This window comes from Prionailurus bengalensis, chromosome C2 (genome assembly GCF_016509475.1).
Source record: "Prionailurus bengalensis isolate Pbe53 chromosome C2, Fcat_Pben_1.1_paternal_pri, whole genome shotgun sequence".
Taxonomy (NCBI): Eukaryota; Metazoa; Chordata; class Mammalia; order Carnivora; family Felidae; genus Prionailurus; species Prionailurus bengalensis.
The window spans coordinates 149,235,024-149,253,637 of record NC_057350.1 but is presented as its reverse complement, the minus strand read 5'-3'; the positions used below and the strand labels follow the sequence as shown (position 1 = coordinate 149,253,637).

The 18,614-nt window shown below is 37.1% G+C and overlaps 1 protein-coding gene across 1 annotated transcript in view; it reads left to right on the top strand.

Annotated features, from left to right (window-relative positions):
• The window catches only part of DYNC1LI1 (dynein cytoplasmic 1 light intermediate chain 1), a 36,945-nt gene extending 19,019 nt beyond the window's left edge, over window positions 1-17,926 (top strand). Inside the window, exons 3-13 of the mRNA XM_043595612.1 lie at window positions 2,113-2,229; window positions 2,957-3,187; window positions 5,777-5,946; window positions 6,928-7,021; window positions 9,411-9,546; window positions 10,147-10,258; window positions 12,227-12,286; window positions 12,453-12,497; window positions 13,168-13,288; window positions 14,243-14,398; window positions 16,991-17,926. Coding sequence (XP_043451547.1) covers window positions 2,113-2,229; window positions 2,957-3,187; window positions 5,777-5,946; window positions 6,928-7,021; window positions 9,411-9,546; window positions 10,147-10,258; window positions 12,227-12,286; window positions 12,453-12,497; window positions 13,168-13,288; window positions 14,243-14,398; window positions 16,991-17,103 — 1,355 coding nt within the window. The 3' untranslated portion in view covers window positions 17,104-17,926. The remainder of the gene's footprint in view (window positions 1-2,112; window positions 2,230-2,956; window positions 3,188-5,776; window positions 5,947-6,927; window positions 7,022-9,410; window positions 9,547-10,146; window positions 10,259-12,226; window positions 12,287-12,452; window positions 12,498-13,167; window positions 13,289-14,242; window positions 14,399-16,990) is intronic.
• The last annotated feature ends 688 nt before the right edge of the window (window positions 17,927-18,614 follow it).

Here is an 18,614-nt window from a genome sequence, read left to right as displayed (position 1 = left end):
TCACCAGTAGGATTATAAACACCTATGCAGAAGTGACTACTGCAGTCTGTGGCAACACTTAGATATAAAGATGGTCATTCAGAAGGTCCAAGACTTATATAGTTTTTTTAAGTTTAACATGAAAACAATTTTTAAATTTTCAAAGAACTCATGAATGTTCTCCAGGAATAAGTCCTTAGATGTAAGAAACTCACATTTATGAGTACTATTAACATGATACTGCTAATAACGAGACAAGTTCATGGGGCACCTGGGTGGCTCTGTCAGTTAAGCGTCCGACTTTGGCTCAGGTCATGATTTTGCGGTCCATGAGTTTGAGCCCCGCGTCGTGCTCTGTGCTGACAGCTGAGCCTGGAGCCTGCTTTGGAGTCTGTGTCTCCTTCTCTCTCCCTGCCCCTCTCCAGCTCACACTCTGTTTCTCTCTCCATCTCTCAAAAGTAAATAAGCGTTAAAAAAAATTAAAAAAAAATAAGTCCATGAGATGGTAATATGTAGTATTTAAATAGATTTATGATATTAAAAAATCTTCACCAAAACATCAAATCGTAGCCAGCCTAGTTTTAAAGTCTTTAAACTTTTGTCAAGTTTAAGTCACATAATTTCTTGCTACTAATATTTCTATTAAGTCCATTATTTTTTTATTTTTTTAAATGTTAATTTATTTTGAGAGAGAGTGAGAGAGGGCGTGCAAGCGGGGGAGGGGCAAAGAGAGAATCCCAAGCAGGCTCTGTGCTGTCAGTGCAGAACCCAACATGGGACTCAATCCCACGAACCATGAGATCATCATGTACCTGAGCCGAAATCGAGTCAGATGCTTAATCCGCTGAGCCACCCAGGCACCCTTTAGGTTGTTTGTTTTAATTCCACTATCATTAACATAACAATGTTATATTAGTTTCGGGTGTACCATATACTGATTCAGCAGTTTTATACATTACTCAGTGCTTGTTATGATGCATGTACTCTTATTTCCATCACCTATTTCACCCATCCCCCACCTCCTCCCTTCTGGTAACCATCAGAACCATTTGTTCTCTGTGGTTAAGAGTCTGTTTCTTGGTTTGTCTCTCTGTTTTTTCTCTTTGCTCGTTTGTTTTCTTTCTTAAATTCCACGTGTGAATGAAATCATACAGTATTTGTCTATGACTTTTTTCACTTAGCATTATACTCCAGCCTCCATCCATGTTGTTGCAAATGGCAAGATTTCATTCCTTTTTATGGCTGAATTATATACATACACATCACATCTTTATCCATTCATCTATCGATGGTCACTTGAGCCACCTCCATAATTTGGCTATTGTAAATAATGCTGCAATAAACCTAAGGGTGCATGTATCCCTTTGAATTAGTGTTTTTGTATTTTGGGGTAAATACCCCATAGTGTGATTACTGGACGGTAGGGTAGTTCCATCTTAAGCTTTTGAGGAACCTCCATACTGTTTTCTACAATGGCTGTACCAGTTTGCATTCCCACCCACAGTGCATGAGGGTTACTTTTTTTCTACATCCTTACCAATACTTGCTGTTTCTTGTGTTTTTGCTATTAATATTTTTTCAGTCTTCATTTTATTTTTGTCTGTTCTACGTTCCCTGTACCCTTATTCTTATTCAGTTTACTACCTCTACCCCTCCCTTATTAATATTTCTTACGACTTCATGGTTTTGGTGAGGCTATAGCCACAATTCCCCGCCTGGTCAATTTTGATGCATCTTCCATCCTCCATGAGTGGGCCATGGGTGGGCACATGACCCAAACTGGGCCAGTTAAGAGTCTTTACCTGAGATTCTTCAGACTGAAAGCCAATAGAGAGAGTCTTTTGTTCCTTTTAGATTAAACTGGGATGACATAAAAGTTGAACTTCGTGAAAAATACCCACAGAGGAAACCATTTATAATAGGATAGAACTAGACTTAAAAGGAAGGGCAGAGACACCAGGACAAAGAATCCAGGAGGGGAAGTCAGCATCTTCAACTTTATAGTTACCTAGATATCTTTCATCAAATTACCCTTTTGGTTGAAGCTAGTGCCAGTTGGGTTTTTCACTTGACACTAAAAAGCATCCTTAAATAATCCGTATTATAATTAAAAAGGATTGTCCTTTTTTACAGGTGAAGATGGAGCTGGAAAAACAAGCTTAATAAGAAAAATTCAGGGAATAGAAGAGTATAAGAAAGGAAGAGGATTGGAATATTTGTACTTCAATGTTCACGATGAAGACCGAGATGGTGAGTGTCATTTGTATGTAAACCAAGTTTCCTGAGGCCTTTCTGAGGTTGCACTGCCTGCTCATTTTAGTCTTTGACTTTTCTTAGTGTGTCCTCTTTTACTAGGAGTCCTGCTGTGTCATGACACTTATGTGTGGACATAACTTTTATTGGCTTGGGATTGGAATTCTTTTAGTGGTATTTTTTTAACATCTTAAGATATTCTTGTTGTTCAGACTGTAGCTTCCTTGCCATCCTTCAAGAATCTCAATTTTTCAGTTCATTTTCCCTCAAATAGTGAAATAATAGTATCCTATGGTTGTTTTGCCAATCCCTTTTCACCTTCTCATTTTTGACACAAAAAATGTCATCTGCCTCCCAGCTTTTTTCAATCTGATCAGCTGTTCTTTTCTTGTATACATCACATGCCTTCTCATTTTTGTGTATGACATCTTGTACATGCATGGCTCTCTATGCTGATGGTAAGAATAGAAACATGTTATTCAGCCTGTGATTTGGGACTGAGAAACAAGAAGTAGAGGCTGCTGGTGTTTTGTGTTGGCAGTTAGATTATTTTCCTGAAAATTTGTTAGGCCTTTATTAAATTGATAGATGTGATCTAAGGAGTTGAACCTTGTCAAAGGAGCCATCCTTTGTGGAGATGCCCTAGAATACCAAGTAGTATTGTTAGTTGGATAATGACATAACTTAATCCAGTTGCCTTGGTAACTTTTTTTGTCTCTTATAGATCAAACAAGATGTAATGTATGGATCTTAGATGGAGACCTGTATCACAAGGGCCTCCTGAAATTTTCACTGGATGCCATTTCTCTGAAGGACACTCTAGTTATGCTGGTTGTTGATATGTCAAAGCCTTGGACTGCTTTGGATTCTTTACAGAAATGGGCAAGTGTTATTAGAGAACATATTGACAAGTTGAAAATTCCTCCTGAAGAAATGAAAGAAATGGAACAAAAGTGTGAGTAGTCTAGAAATAACGAATATAGATTTCAAACACCTGATATCCTAGCTATTGTAATTGTTAGCAATTTTTGACTTTGAGTAAGATTCAATGAAGGAAACATAATGTGACTACTGTTTTTGAAATTTAATTTGATGTGCTAGGTTTTAATGTAGTTTTAAATTGGAAACCTGTGGGGCGCCTGGGTGGCGCAGTCAGTTAAGCGTCCGACTTCAGCCAGGTCACGATCTCGCGGTCCGTGAGTTCGAGCCCCCATCGGGCTCTGGGCTGATGGCTCGGAGCCTGGAGCCTGTTTCCGATTCTGTGTCTCCCTCTCTCTCTGCCCCTCCCCCGTTCATGCTCTGTCTCTCTCTGTCCCAAAAATAAATAAACGTTGAAAAAAAAATTAAAAAAAAAAATAAATTGGAAACCTGTACTATATATAATGGCAGACTCCTTAGTAGAGGTGCCTTTTCTCCTTTGCCAAAGGGCCATAAATGTTCGTTTGGGAAGTAGATTTTCAGGATTAAAAAGATTTGAATCTTTCATCAGCTGTTTATTTTCAGCAGTTTCATTTCTTGGTAAATAAAGCACTCTTATCAACATTGTCAACATGAAATGTGCCCCAAAAATGTTAACAACGTAAATATAAAAATGTTAAACTGGTCTTATGATTTACAAAGTATATATTTTGTACATACCCATGTAAATTGGAAGTTTTCAGATAAATTATGATAACAAGGGTTATCTCTCACAAATTGTAAGTTAGTTGTCACAGTTCTTAATTTCATTGAGAGTTCTTCATTTGCCAATGCCTTTGCTTAAGAAAATATGCAGATGGAATCTGCTTTTCTTTGTTATTGTTGACTGATAATAATTTTTAGAAGAAGATTAACAGCTTACTGGAATTTATATGCAAGGAAATAGTAGAGACTTAGGAGAATCTGTGTCCTAAATTCCTGAAAAAGATGTCTAACTGCTTTTAATCTGTACCTCTCTTTCCCTGTTTGGCCATTGCCTATAGGTCTTTTTTTTCCCTGCTAAGTTTATACTATGGTAGTGATTCTCAGTTTGTGGTCCCAGGACCAGCAGCATCAGTATCAGTACAGCTGGGAGTTTGTCAGAAATACACATTCTTGGGCCCCACCCCGGACTACTGAATCAGTTACTCTGGTATATGCTAAAAAAATCTAACACTGTTAGATTTCACCCTTTGATTTGACGGGTAATAGCTACCAGGTCTGCTAAGGTTGTATGCATGCCCCTGTGTTCTTGAAGGAACTGTACTCAACTATTCAAGGTTCCCTCTTCCTTGACCCCATGTAAGTTTAAGACCATTTTCTTCTTTATGATTCTGTATAGAATTCCCTCATATACATGGGGTGCTTGGGGGCTCAGTCGGTTGAGCATCAGACTCTTGATTTGGGCTCAGATCATGATCCCACGGTCATGGGATCGAGCCTCGCGTTGGGCTTGCACAAGCATGGAGCCTGCTTGAGATTTTCTCTCTCTCCCTCTGCCCCTCTCCCCTGCTCGTGCGGTCTCTCTCTCTCTCTCTCTCTCTCTCTCTCTCTCTCTCAAAAATAAAAATTAAGAAAAATTTAAAAAGAATTCCCTCATATAGTTTTAATCCTATGCTGTGAATCATTCGTTTCCAGATTTGTTATTTTGCTTTTAAACATGGAAAGCAGCCTTATATAGAAATCCTGTATCAATGATTATTTCCTTGAGAATTCCTTAAAGAGTAATCACTGAGTCAAAGTATACATTGTTAAGGTTCTTAATACATTTACATTGAATTTTTGTTAAGTGAAGGTTGTGACAGTCTTGCAAATGAGTTCTAAAAATTTATCAGCGCTGGTAATATCATTAATTTTTACCAGGGTTACAGAATGAATATGGCCCAAGATTGTACCTAGGTGAAAAGGAGAAGACCTGAGTAAAGAGCTTTAGAGAAAGGAAAGTAATATTAGAAAGTCATCTAGGGGCGCCTGGGTGGCTCAGTCAGTTAAGCATCTGACTTCGGCTCAGGTCATGATCACATGGTCCGTGGGTTCAAGCCCCGCGTCGGGCTCTGTGCTGACAGCTCAGAGCCTGGACCCTGCTTTGGATTCTGTCTCCCTCTCTGCCCCTCCCCTGCTTGCGCTCTGTCTTTGTCTCTCAGTAATAAATAAACATTAAAAAAAATTTTTTTAATAAAAAAATAAAATAAAGTCATCTAGGTCTTTTAAATTGTGGAGCACCCCACACACACATGCACACCCATTTTTTTATCCTTTCAGTGACCTCTGTGAATTAGAGAATATAGAGAGGCAAAGCTAGAGTGTGACTTGCCCAAAGTAATTTGCCCAGACAGAACCAGCTTACATTGAACCCTACTCTTTGGAGCCTACTCAGTTGTTGTACTCTGCCTCCTCATAATTAATGAGTCTGGTGTTTCTGTTCTGTCTTTGAAACAGATTTCTCAAACCCTTCTTGTTTCTTCACTTACATAACACTAAATACAAACTCTCATAAAATACGTATTTAGATTATGGCAGAAAAAGCTACCTGCTGAAATAAAGCAATTTCTAAACCATGTATTAAATTATTTACTTTGATTTTCAGTGATTAGAGACTTCCAAGAATATGTAGAGCCGGGAGAAGATTTTCCAGCCTCTCCTCAGAGAAGAAATACCGGGTCACAGGAAGATAAAGACGACAGTGTGGTTTTACCTCTGGGTGCGGACACACTTACACATAACTTGGGCATCCCAGTACTAGTAGTTTGCACAAAGGTTAGCTTCCTTCCTAGAGATTCTACTACTGGTATTAACCGTGGATGAACAATCATTTTGTTTTCCAGCCTTCTTTTGGAGTTGGCACATTAGCTTTCCTAGATAATTTTTCTTAACAAATAGAAATAATAGTTTAAAATATGGAATGATAATCACATGTTGATTTTGTGATCTTAATCATAGTGCCTTTGAAAGAAAATGTTACTTCACATACTCTGCTTGTGATTGAATTTCATATTCTTAATTTCAATTAGACTTCGTTGTACAGTAAGTTGAGTAGAAATAATACAGGTAAGATGATAACTTCACTATTAATTTTTATAAAATATTTTTCCACATTACATTGTGATACACTGATATCCTAATATCAGAAGATTATGTACTTAAAATCAACTTCAATGTCTGCCACCACTCATTATGTAAAGTTGATATGCAGTTATCAAGAGTTTTTTATTTACTAAAGAGGTTGTGATAGGATTGCTATTATCAAAATTCTGTTAACTAGTTCTGTCACTTTATACACTTCAGAATAAATCAAAGAGGGGAATAGGGAAATGTACAGACTCCCTGGATATAAAGAGTGTTTTATAGAGCTAGAATAGATTTTCGATCTTAAAAACTTGGTTTAGGTCATAAGTAGTTGAGTCAGCAAGTGTGAGCATCCATTTGTTTGTCCTGTGAGTCTTCATTCTCTATGTACTAAAACTTTCTCTTTGGTATTTTTGCCACATTCAATATAACATGGACATTAATACTTTTTAAAGAAATAAAATGATTCCTTAGTCTTATCTCCACCTGAAAGAATCTTAGACAGGAGTAATTGATGTTCTGATATTTTGATGGTCACCATATCAGTGTGATAGTTTTGTGATATTCCCCCACCCAAAACTGAACTATCTAAATCATTATATTTAACTTTGATTATTTAAAGTTAATGCTGTTATTATTGGGGTTTTTTTCTTTTAATTATTTTCTCCACAGTGTGATGCCATTAGTGTATTGGAGAAAGAACATGACTACAGAGATGAACATTTTGATTTTATTCAGTCACATATCCGGAAGTTTTGTTTACAGTGTATCCTTTTACTACATTGATTGGTGCAGTGTGCCTTTCCTGTTTGTTTGCTTATTTCAGTTAAGGGAATTAAATTGATGGACTTCAGAAATTCCATAAGCTTTTTTCCTCCTGCTCTGGTTAGGAATTTCATTTTAGCTCCCAAATCATTTATAGCTGGGTATTTTGAGCTATAAAAGCAAGTGTTGAAATCTATTAACTTTGGTTTGCTGTGTTTTAAAGTACTGTGCTTAAGAAAAATAACTATTAGTCTTTTGTGGAAAATTCTAATGAACTGGCATTGAAAACGTTCTGATTACAAAGCAGGGTTCATTTATCGGGAGTGGCGGTGGGGCAAGATCAATATTCAGGTTTGTGTTCTCATTTTTAATATGTTCAATGTGTTACCATCTCCACACATAGTCTAAAGCAGTGGTTTCTAAATCTAGCTGTGCCAGCTAAGGCTTGCCTAATTGGGACATTTCAGGGTGAGGCTGAACAATCTGTACTTTTAAAAAGCTTTCTGGGAGATTTTGATAATCACAGTGTTAGGAAACCTGTGAGGAATCTTGTCTAGGTTGCAAGGATTAGAGGAGCCACTGAATAACAGACACCAGCAAAAGAAGGATAAAATGAGGGTTGTACATGAATGCTTTTAGGAGAATTTGCTGTTGAAACCGTGGTCACGGCTTGCGTGCACTGAGGAGAGCTGTGAGGTCACTTGACACTGGCACTTTCCCCTCAGTCCTTTGTCTCTCCGCGGCCCTTTCTTTTCTCCTGTCACATAATGGTTGACTTGGGTTGAATTAAAGGGCATTTGTTTACATAAAGAGTGTTTTAAAAACTTTGTTATTGAAGATTAGCAAATTTAAGAAGTCGTAGTCTCTTTAAACATTTATTTAATGCTGTTCTTGAAAATATACATGCAGGTATGTAATCAGGAAGGAGACTGTCCACTAAAATAATCACAGACCTTTAGTAGAGCCCATTGATTTAAAAAAAAAAAAAAAAAAAGAGGCACTGGGTGGCTCAGTCAGTTGAGCATCGGACTTTGGCTCAGGTCATGATCTCATAGTTTCTGGGTTCAAGCCCTGCATTGGGCTCTGTGCTGACAGCTTAGAGCCTGGAGCCTGCTTCGGATGCCGTGTCTGTCTGTCTGTCTGTCTGTGTGTCTCTCTCTCTCTCTCTCTCTCTCTCTCTCTCTCTCTCTCTGCCCCTCCCCTGCTCATGCTCTGTCTCTCAAAAACAAACATTAAAAAAACAAATAATAAAAATTTAAAAATTCAAACTGTGAGAAATCACTTCAAGATAGTGAGGTGCATGTGTATGCACGCGTGAAGGCAACAGTTCAAAATCATCTTAATTTTTTTAAATGTTAATTGCAATGCAAATTTTTGCATTCATAAATCGGTTCTCATGAGAGATCATTAATGAAAAGTTCACACAGTTAAGCTTTTACTTAAGGTTAGGATGTTTGTTTCTACCAAGTTTTGTAACAAGTCATTTTTAGCAGTATTAGATTCATAACCTTCAGTTCATGCACTAGAAAATACGAGTCTTCCAGTTCAGAAGTAGAAGTTCAACTATTCCCAGCATCTCCTCTTGGTCTAAGTTATCATCTCTCTTGGGACACAGTGGCCGGTGTTAGAGCATGGTCCTTAGCTGTGGCCATAGAATTTCTGATAGCCACTCTAACCATATCATCTGTCAGTAGTCACATTACCCCCTTTTCCACAGGCCTTTCTTGATCTTTGGATCTACTGTATCATTTGGATAAAAGGTTGAAGTTAGGGTCTGCTTTGATTAATACATCCTCGTGAGGTTGTATTACCTCAAATTTTGGTTATGAAATCTGTTTTCCTTGAGTCATTCCTGAAAGTTTCTTGGTGGTACCTATTGGTTCGTCTTTTCTCCTTAGTAGGTCTCCTGAACTTTGTCCCTAAAGTCCTAATTCCCGGGACTAGTGAAAACCATAAGACACACTAGCACAAACCATCTTTTCGAAAAATGCAAGCCAAACAGTCGTTGATAAGTAATATCCATCCTTCATGAAGTTTAGGAAGGTTAAAAACAAAACCAATACCTCTTCTCTTGCTTTAAATGCAGAGATAGTAGTAATGTCAATATTAATCAATTTACCTGTGCTTTCTTGGCTTAAGGAGATTTTTGCCCCCCTAAATCAAGTCGATTGTGTAAAGATTGTTTTATTTGCATTTTAGTCTGTATGTATTTTACACTTTAGAAATTTTTTTTTATACTTTTGAAATTCTTGACTACCGTATAATGTATCCCTGGGAGTTATTTTTGAAACTAATATGCATATAAATGCAAATGTTCAGCTGAGAACACAGAATTTTATGGCACCTGTTCATGGAGTTTGTCCAAAAATTTCTTTAATGGAATTATTCAGATGGTGCAGCACTTATTTACACTTCAGTAAAAGAAAACAAAAATATAGATTTAGTATATAAATATATCGTTCAGAAACTGTATGGATTTCCCTATAAGATTCCTGCTGTTGTTGTGGAAAAAGATGCAGTATTTATGTAAGTATACTTTTAAATATATTATTTTATCATGTATTATTGCTGCAATTTGATGGTGAATCCTCGTTTTCAGTTTTGAGTGAAACCAGTAGACCTTTCCATGATGAGTAGATGAGAATTTGTTCCTAGATTGTTTTATTTATAACCCATCTTGATCTATTTATCTTTGCCTTTGAGAATTACTGCTGGCCTGAGTCTTTTCCGAAGGCCTTGCTATTATATATAGCTAAACTGTTGAGTGCGTATGTCAGTATACTTACTTACTCTTTGATTGGTTTTGATAAATAAAGGAGCCAGTATATAATCTAGACATGCTTTTAAAAAGTTCTGTGAATACATTGAAAGAGAATAATAATTAAGCAGACCCCCCCCCCCAAAAAAAAAACAGCAACAAAACTGCGTTTTTAAAATCAGGAAGATGGAGAACCTTTTTAGGTAAAAAGTAGTAAACTATAGCTTGAGCACGACAATAAAAAGCTGATTAATTTTTCATAATTGGTCAGATTTGTTCCCTTTAATATGATCGTGGATTTAATGAATGACTATGTATGTATATATATATGTGCATGCTTGAGATTTGTCATGTGCATTTCTTTCCAGCCCAGCAGGGTGGGATAACGATAAGAAAATAGGAATATTACATGAAAATTTTCAAACATTGAAAGCAGAAGATAATTTTGAAGACATTATAACCAAACCACCTGTCCGAAAGGTAACAGTTTTAGTATAAAGTCTCAATATTTAGCCTTTTAAACCAAAGGGGGGAGTCCGTAATTTTAAGATTATAGATAGAAAGGTAAGGGGGTCCTTTCCTGTCAAGAGGGTTTCTAAGTATAATGTGGGTGTTTCTAATGTTCAGTTCAAAATAAAGATCTGTGTTATCAAAACATAAATCAGCTATTCAGTTACAGAATTCTTACTGAGCCTTTGGCATATTAAAAATACTAGTGCAGATTCCACATTCTAATGGAAATCATGGATTGGTGTGAGTAGTGAGTATGTGGATCTTGAAAAGTTTGAATAGGTTGATGCTGTGAGCCTCCAACCTAGAACGCAGCCAGGAGTCGAGCAGACATTGGTAGGATAACTTTATTAGCTTCTAGTTGTTGAGGCAGTCATGGGATCTTCTCTGTAGCCATTAGTTACCTGCGCTAGCCCACAACTGTCCAGGAGTTTCTGGCTTAGTCTTAACTGTTACATGTCATTTGTATGACTATTAAATCTGCTTCTAGAAAGTACTTTCTTTCACATATTTTGATTTCGTGTGAAGTAATATGTGATGTTCTATTCTTAGATATTACAGGTGTTTCTGGAAAGTTGTATAAAAACAAGTATTTACTTACAGTATTTCTCAGTGACTTACTTGGACATGCTTCAGGAAAAATAATTTTGATTTAATATATAATGAGATTCTTTCTTAAAAGTCCAAGTATTGATATTGAGTATCTGTCTTCTCTTTGTGGGTAATTAGAAATAAGAAAAGTAATGATAAATGAAAAATCAATTGGCATGGTATTTGGTTTGAATGTCTATTAAAAGAAATGCCCACATCAAGGTGGGGGAAAAAAGCACCGGTTTTTCCCATTCTCTCTTTGACCAACAGAACTGTGCTGTAAGTTGTTTTTATTCACCCCACAAATATTTACTGAGCCACTGTTGAGGTACGAGGTGCCAAATGGCATGCGATAGTAAATCCATGCACCTGTCAGTTCTCAAGTGCTGATAAGTCCTGTGGCAGTAAAGCCAAGTAAGGGGAGAGGGAGTGAGAACAGTGGGGTGGGGAAGCGAGCTGTTGTGGGAAGTTTAGGGAATGTCTCTGATAAGAGGGGAGAATGCTGTGTACAAAGGAAGCCGAAAGTGCACGTGCCTCAAGGCAGGAGTAGGTGAGGAGGGCAGAGAGGCTGGAAAAGAGTGAAGAGGAGGGCCAGAGTGGTAGGAGGTGGGAAGCAGTGTTAGGATCTTGTAGGGTCTTCTCATTTGGCTGGAGTCAGGACTTTGGATTTCATTCTGAGTGGGATGCGATCGGAGGTGGGGGTTGAGCAGAGGAGTGATGTAATCTGCTTAACCTTTTGAAAGGATCACTCTGACTGCTGGGTGGAAAATAGACCATGGTATGCATTGTATAGAAATAGTAGGAGGCAGGAGATACTTGCTGCTGCTTTTTGCGTAATTATTCAGCAGGTAGAAAAGTCATTATGTTTTTGTTTCAGAGAAACCAGGGGCAAGTTGCTTTTCACTCAACTGGGATATTAGTGACCCTCTTAAAACACCAAACTGTTGGTTAGCATATTTTATAAGCGTGATTAACATACCTATGACTGTAAGGTTGTGCTGTCCTGATACAGTAGCTACTAGTCACGTATGGCCTTTAAATACATATTAGGTGAAACTAAATAAAATTAGAATTTCAGTACCTCCGTCACAGCCACACTTGAAGTGCTCAGTAGCTACAGGTAACTGGTGGCTACATTGGACAGCACAGAGACAGGAACATTCTTACTGTTGCAGGTAGTTACTGGCCAGCTGCACTGTAGGGGCTGGGGCAGGGCAGCTCACTCGTGTAAATGTAGGTAACGTTTATACTGAATTTTTTTTTTAATTAGTCTAATCTAGAGAGTATGTGATTAATGATTTTAGCATAATATGTTAGACTTGCTCATTTATGCATTGCTCATTTCAGTTTGTACATGAGAAGGAAATTGTGGCAGAAGATGACCAAGTATTTCTTATGAAGCTACAGGTAGGTATGAAATTACATCAGAAGCAGATTTAGTATGGTTAATGGGTAAACTGTTCATTATATGTGTGTGTGTGTGTGTGTGTGTGTGTGTATGTATTTTTTTTTTTTTTTTAAATACAGCAATACATGCTGAATGCCTAACCTAGAACTCTTTTGTGTTTTTTAGTCCCTTTTAGCGAAGCAACCACCAACTGCAGCTGGAAGGCCTGTGGTCAGTATTACAGATTTGGACAAAATTACTAAAGTGCAGTACATTCTTGGTTTGGCTTTTTTTTTTTTTTTCTTAATCGTATACATGTCTCATATGGGTGTGCTTTGATATAAACTTGAGTTAAGAATTCTCCTAGAATTTGTGAAATTCTAAAGGATAAACTGCACTCCTTTTTAGAATATTTAAATCATAAAGAAGTATTTTGCGGTGTTTGTCATGCACCAGTTAGTGTGGAACCATTTCTATGTGTTATTTTATAAATTGTCACCACCGCCCTGTGAGGCAGGTACTGCCAGCCCCATCTTGCAGGTGGGGAAATGGAGGCTTTGGAGGATGTTACAGCTTACCTGGGATTTTACAGCTGGTAGCATGCAAGTCCAGACTGGAATCCAGATCTGACTCCCAAGCTTATACTCATAACCACACCCCATTATTGAATACATTCTTTTTGCATGGAAGGGGAATTTGTATTCTAAAATGTGGTAGGTCTCTGGTATTTTCTGATCCTGAGGACACAATTACTAAACATTTTTGGCAATGGCTTGCCATGTAAAAGTACAGTAGTGCAGATGGGGGACAGTTAAAAAGTAATTTCATTTTATAATAATAACTTTTGTGAAGTTGGAAGTTTCAGGTTTTTAGAATTACAGCTTTCCTAATTTTTACATAGGATGCCTCACCAAGAGTCCCAGGAGGCTCCCCTCGGACACCAAATCGATCTGTGTCATCCAATGTTGCCAGCGTGTCGCCCATCCCTGCTGGGTCAAAAAAAATTGATCCGAACATGAAAGGTACATTTCTCTCTTTTCTTGGAGAAAATAGCACAGTGTATTTTACACTAAAAAAAAAAATCTACCTAGATTCCTACCTTTTCCATAACTGTTTTCATTTTTGTGCAGTAGCTTCTAATCTTTGTTGTATAATCTCATAGTCATTCAGACTGCAAACCATTTATTTTATAGTGTAGCCTTAATATATCCAATCTATGAGGTAAGCTCTATGAAAGTTTTGTGTTACATTTAATCCTTCTCCTATGGTAGGTCATCAAAGAAATCCGTATGTTAGTTAATAGGTTATTTGCAATCGACATAAAGAAAAAACAATATACATGAAAGTTATTTCAATAGAAATAATTGCCATAAGTGGGATTAGCAGGTCAGAGTCTGTACATTTTTGCGCCTTTGGTAATGTTTTTCAAATGGCTTATTTACATATCATCAACATTGAGTGTTGCAGTTTTGCCACAACCTAATCAGCATTCTTTAAATACTAGTAAGAGCTTTTTCCCTAGTGTTTCTTTTCTATTTGTATTTCTCTCCTGTGAATTATTTCTTGTTATCCTGTACTCACTTATCTCTTGGAACTTCTGCTGGTTTTCATACAGGATTAAGTAGCTTTTTGTAACACTTGAGGCAAATATTTCTCAACAGTTACACTTTGGAAGAACCGGTTTCAAAAGGGAGGTAGAGTAGCATCTAACATCTGTTTTAAATGTTTTTGGTTGTTTTCTTTTTTAAATAATGTTCTAATTTTTCATCATTATCTTCTACTCTTAAAATTTACTCATATTTTGTTTTTATGGAAATGGATTAGAGATAAGTTATCCAGGCTCAAAAGAACAAACTAGACTTGAATTTGGAACACATTTAAGTATTCAGTGCTTTCTGTGTGTGATTACTATAATAAAAATTTATAGAAGAATCTAATGTTTTGAGTGAAAATGTTTTGGTTTGTGTTTTTTATAGCTGGAGCTACAAGTGAAGGTGTCCTGGCAAATTTCTTCAATAGTCTGCTGAGTAAAAAGACTGGTTCTCCGGGAGGCCCTGGTGTTGGCAGTGGTAGCCCTGGAGGTGGGGCTGGAGGTGGAAGCAGTGGTTTACCACCATCCGCCAAAAAATCAGGTATACTTACCTAGACCTTTTATTTTTCTTTAATAGCTTTATTGAGATATAACTATATACCATGAGAGTAACTTCTTTGAAGTGTACAATTCAATAGTTATATTTACAGAGTTGTGCAAACCATCATCATAATCTAATTTTAAAACATTTTAATCTCCCGAAAAAGAAACCTCCTGCCTTTTTGCAGTAACTTCTTTTTTCTCTCAACATCCCCAGTCCTAGGCAACCACTGATCTGCTTTCTGTATTTGTGGGTTTGCCTATCTGGAGATTTCATATAAATGGAATCATACAGTACGTGCCTTGTTTATGTTTTCAATAACGTGTTCCAAGTCCATCCATATTGTAGCAGGTATCATTATTGCGTTTCTTTTTATTACGGAACAAAATTCCATTGTATGGATATGCCACATTTTATGTGTCCATTTGTCAGTTGATGGACATTAGATTGTTTCCATTTTTGGCCATTATAAATTTTTTTTTCTAACGTTTATTTATTTTTGAGAGAGAGAGAGAGAGACAGAACATGAACGGGGGAGGGGCAGAGAGAGAGGGAGACACAGAATCAGAAACAGGCTCCAGGCTCCAAGCTGTCAGCACCGAGCCTGACACGGGGCTCGAACTCACGGTCCGCGAGATCATGACCTGAGCTGAAGTCGGACGCTTAACCGACTGAGCCATCCAGGCGCCCCAATTTTTGGCCATTATAATTAGTAATACTGTGAACATGGGTTTTGGGCACATGTTTGACAAATGACATATGTTTTCACCTCTCTTGGGAATATATCCGGAAGTAGAATTATTGGGTCATATGGTAATTCTACATTTAAGTTTTTGAAGAACTGCCAAAGTGTTTTTGCAAAACGCTGCACCATTTTATATTTCCAGCAGTGGGAAATGAGGGTCCTAATTTCTCCACATCCTCTACAACATTTGTTATTGTCCATCTTTTTGATTAGAGCCATCCTAGTGGCTATGAAGTCCTATCTCATTGTAGTTTTGATTTGCGTATCCTAATGGAGAATGATGTTGAGAATCTTTCATGTGTTTATTGACCATTTGTAGTTCTTCTTTGGAGAAATGTCTATGCAAATCCTTTGCCCATTTTTAACTTGGGTTATTTGTCTTTTTATATTTGAGTTTTAAGTGCTGTTTTTATATTGTGTTTACTAGACCCTTACCAGGTATAGGGTTTGCAAAATTTTTCTCCCATCGTGTTGGTTGTTCTTTCACTTCTCAGTGGTGTGGTGTCCTCTGAAGCACAAAAGTTTTTAATTTTGATGAAGTCCAGTTTATTTTTCTTTTGTTGCTTGTGTAACTGCTCTTTAAACACTTTTAGGGGCACCTGGGTGGCTTAGTCAGTTAAGCAACCAACTCTTGATTTCAGCTCAGGTCATGATCTGGTGGTTTGTGAGATGGAGCCCCCACATCCAGCTCCTGGCTTACGGCACAGGGCCTGCTTGGGATTCTCTCTGTCCCTTGCTCTCTGCCTCTCCCCTGCATGTGTGCTCTTTCTCTCTCTCTCTCTCAAAAGAAACATTTTTTAAAAAAAACAGGGGCGCCTGGGTGGCGCAGTCGGTTAAGCGTCCGACTTCAGCCAGGTCACGATCTCGCGGTCCGTGAGTTCGAGCCCCGCGTCGGGCTCTGGGCTGATGGCTCAGAGAGTGGAGCCTGTTTCCGATTCTGTGTCTCCCTCTCTCTCTGCCCCTCCCCCGTTCATGCTCTGTCTCTCTCTGTCCCAAAAATAAATAAACGTTGAAAAAAAAAAATTTAAAAAAAACAGACTTTTTAACCCATTCTCCTTTTTAATCCCATCTTGCCATCCTTTCCACAAATACCATTGTACAGCTACCATTTTTTGGAACCTTTTACAGGTTTCTGGGTATAAACTGAATTTCTTCTTGGCTTTTCCCACTGCCAATGTGAAAAGATTAAGCTTTCTCAAGGCTGCTGATTTAGTTACCACTCATTCATCTTCTTTCTACATTCCAAAATTTTGTTGCTGTTTTCTGTTTTACTGTTCTTATTGCCCTGTGCCTTTTTAAAAGACGTTTTTATGAAATTAAATGATAGGTACTAGTTTTATTTGCATTTGGTAACAGACCCTATAATTTAAAATGAGGGGATTTAGGGGTGCCTAGGTGACTCCGTCAGTTAAGCATCTTTTTTTTTTTTTTTTTTTTTTTTTTTTAGTTTATTTTGAGAGAGAGCCAGACAGACATAGAGAGAGATCATGAGCAGGGGAGGGACAGAGAGAGAGAATCTCAAGCAGGCCCTACAGATCAGCACACAGCCTGACATGAGGCTCAAACCCACATACCTGCTTGGGATCCTCTCTCTGCCTCTCTCTCTTTCTCTCTCTCTCTCTCTCTCTCTCAAAATAAGTAAATAAACTTAAAAAAAATTTTTTTAATAAATAAAATGCGGTGATTTTTTTTTTTTGAGGGGATTTATTTTTAAATTAAGGGTATTTATATAACTTAGCATGCTGGGTAAAGTTAATGAAACCATTGGCAGTTTTTAAATGAAGAAATATTGGTGTAAAAGGTACTTTGACTTCTATCTAAATCTTGTTTCTTGTCCTTCAATGTAGGCCAGAAGCCTGTCCTATCAGATGTTCATGCGGAACTAGACAGAATTGCACGCAAACCAGTTACAGTTTCCCCTACAACACCTACATCTCCTACGGAAGGAGAAGCTTCTTGAAGATACCAAATAAAGCCATTTATTCAGTTTTCTGGGATAATGTAAACTTGCCTCTGCCTTCTCCTTCAAAAGTGGAATTAGGGAACTGGAGTGCTTTTTCAGATGGACTAAATTTCTTTTTTTTTTTTTTATTTGTGGTTGCCCGTTTTTTATAAAAGGAAGCTATACAGAAGAAAAATTATTCTACATTATGTAGGATTGCTGTTTGCATTGCCACTTTGCATAAGGAAATAATTTTGGATTTTGAAAAACTCAAAATTTATAGATCTGAAATACAGCCACGTGATCATACTCTAAAGGCTATTTAAAACATGGGAGGGTTTAGGAAAAGGCAGAAAATAATATGCTTTGGGCATTTGACTGACTTGGAAGTCCAAACTTATTTTAGTTAAGACTATTAAAATCATTTGAAAAATTATGTGTTAGTTTTGCTGGAAAAGAGAAAATGATCAATTGTCAGATTTTCCACACCAACGTAAATATACCACCATACATGGAATATGCTGAGAAAACTATCAGATAGCATTTTATACACTAGTCATTGTTTCAATCCATGATCCTGTAAGTTGTCATCAAAATGGAATTTTAAAATATTGGCCAAGATTCATTCTTTAACTGAGAAGAAAGAAAGCACACTGCCTAAATGCATAAAAGAAAAATGCAGAGGTTATTAAAATGTAAAGAGGTAACAGTCTTTGGGTTTGTCTATCTATATCTGTATTGATATATAGATATAGATATATATATGGCTCTGCCTTAATATACCCCTTTTTTGTTTGTGACTTTCAACTGTAATCAGTTAATAAAGTATTTATTCTCTGCATTCAGGTTCAAATAACTTGTTGCATTCTCTTATATATAATTTGTATTTATCAGACCATGAATAAGATTCATTAGTATTTTAAGGTATTTGACTTTATAGGGTTATTAAGCATTCTGATCTTTGTAAGAGACCAGTGAATACGTAAGATTCCTTAAGTTTCCTTAAGTTGGGAGTTTACCTGGATCAACACGTCTTCCCCACAAGCATGTCTTGAACTACAGAATCTTATGTCAGCATTTCTGGTAGATAAAAATATAGCCTTTTATCATTATTTATTGGGCAGAAGCTGTTTAAAAGCTTGGCGAATGCACTAACACATAGCTCCTGTCTTACAGGTGAGAACACCTGTTGTTAGTAGTTCCACCTGAATTTTCAATACTGTTTTTAAATGCTTGTCGTAGAACCTTCATAGGAACAATTTGACTTCTTACTGAAGTTCACCTAAAGAACATACGTACATTTAACTTACTGAATCATTACAGATAACTGGGAAAAAATGGCTACTGCCCTTATATTGGCCTTCATTATTACTTTAAAATATATATTCCAAAGATTTTTTTTCAGCAAAAATGTTTAAGGACAATATCCCTACTATCTAACATAATCCTTTCATTAGGAGTTTAAAACCTTTACTTTTAAATAGTATTTGGCTCCTAATAGTTGAATATAAGTGTTAAAATAACATGAG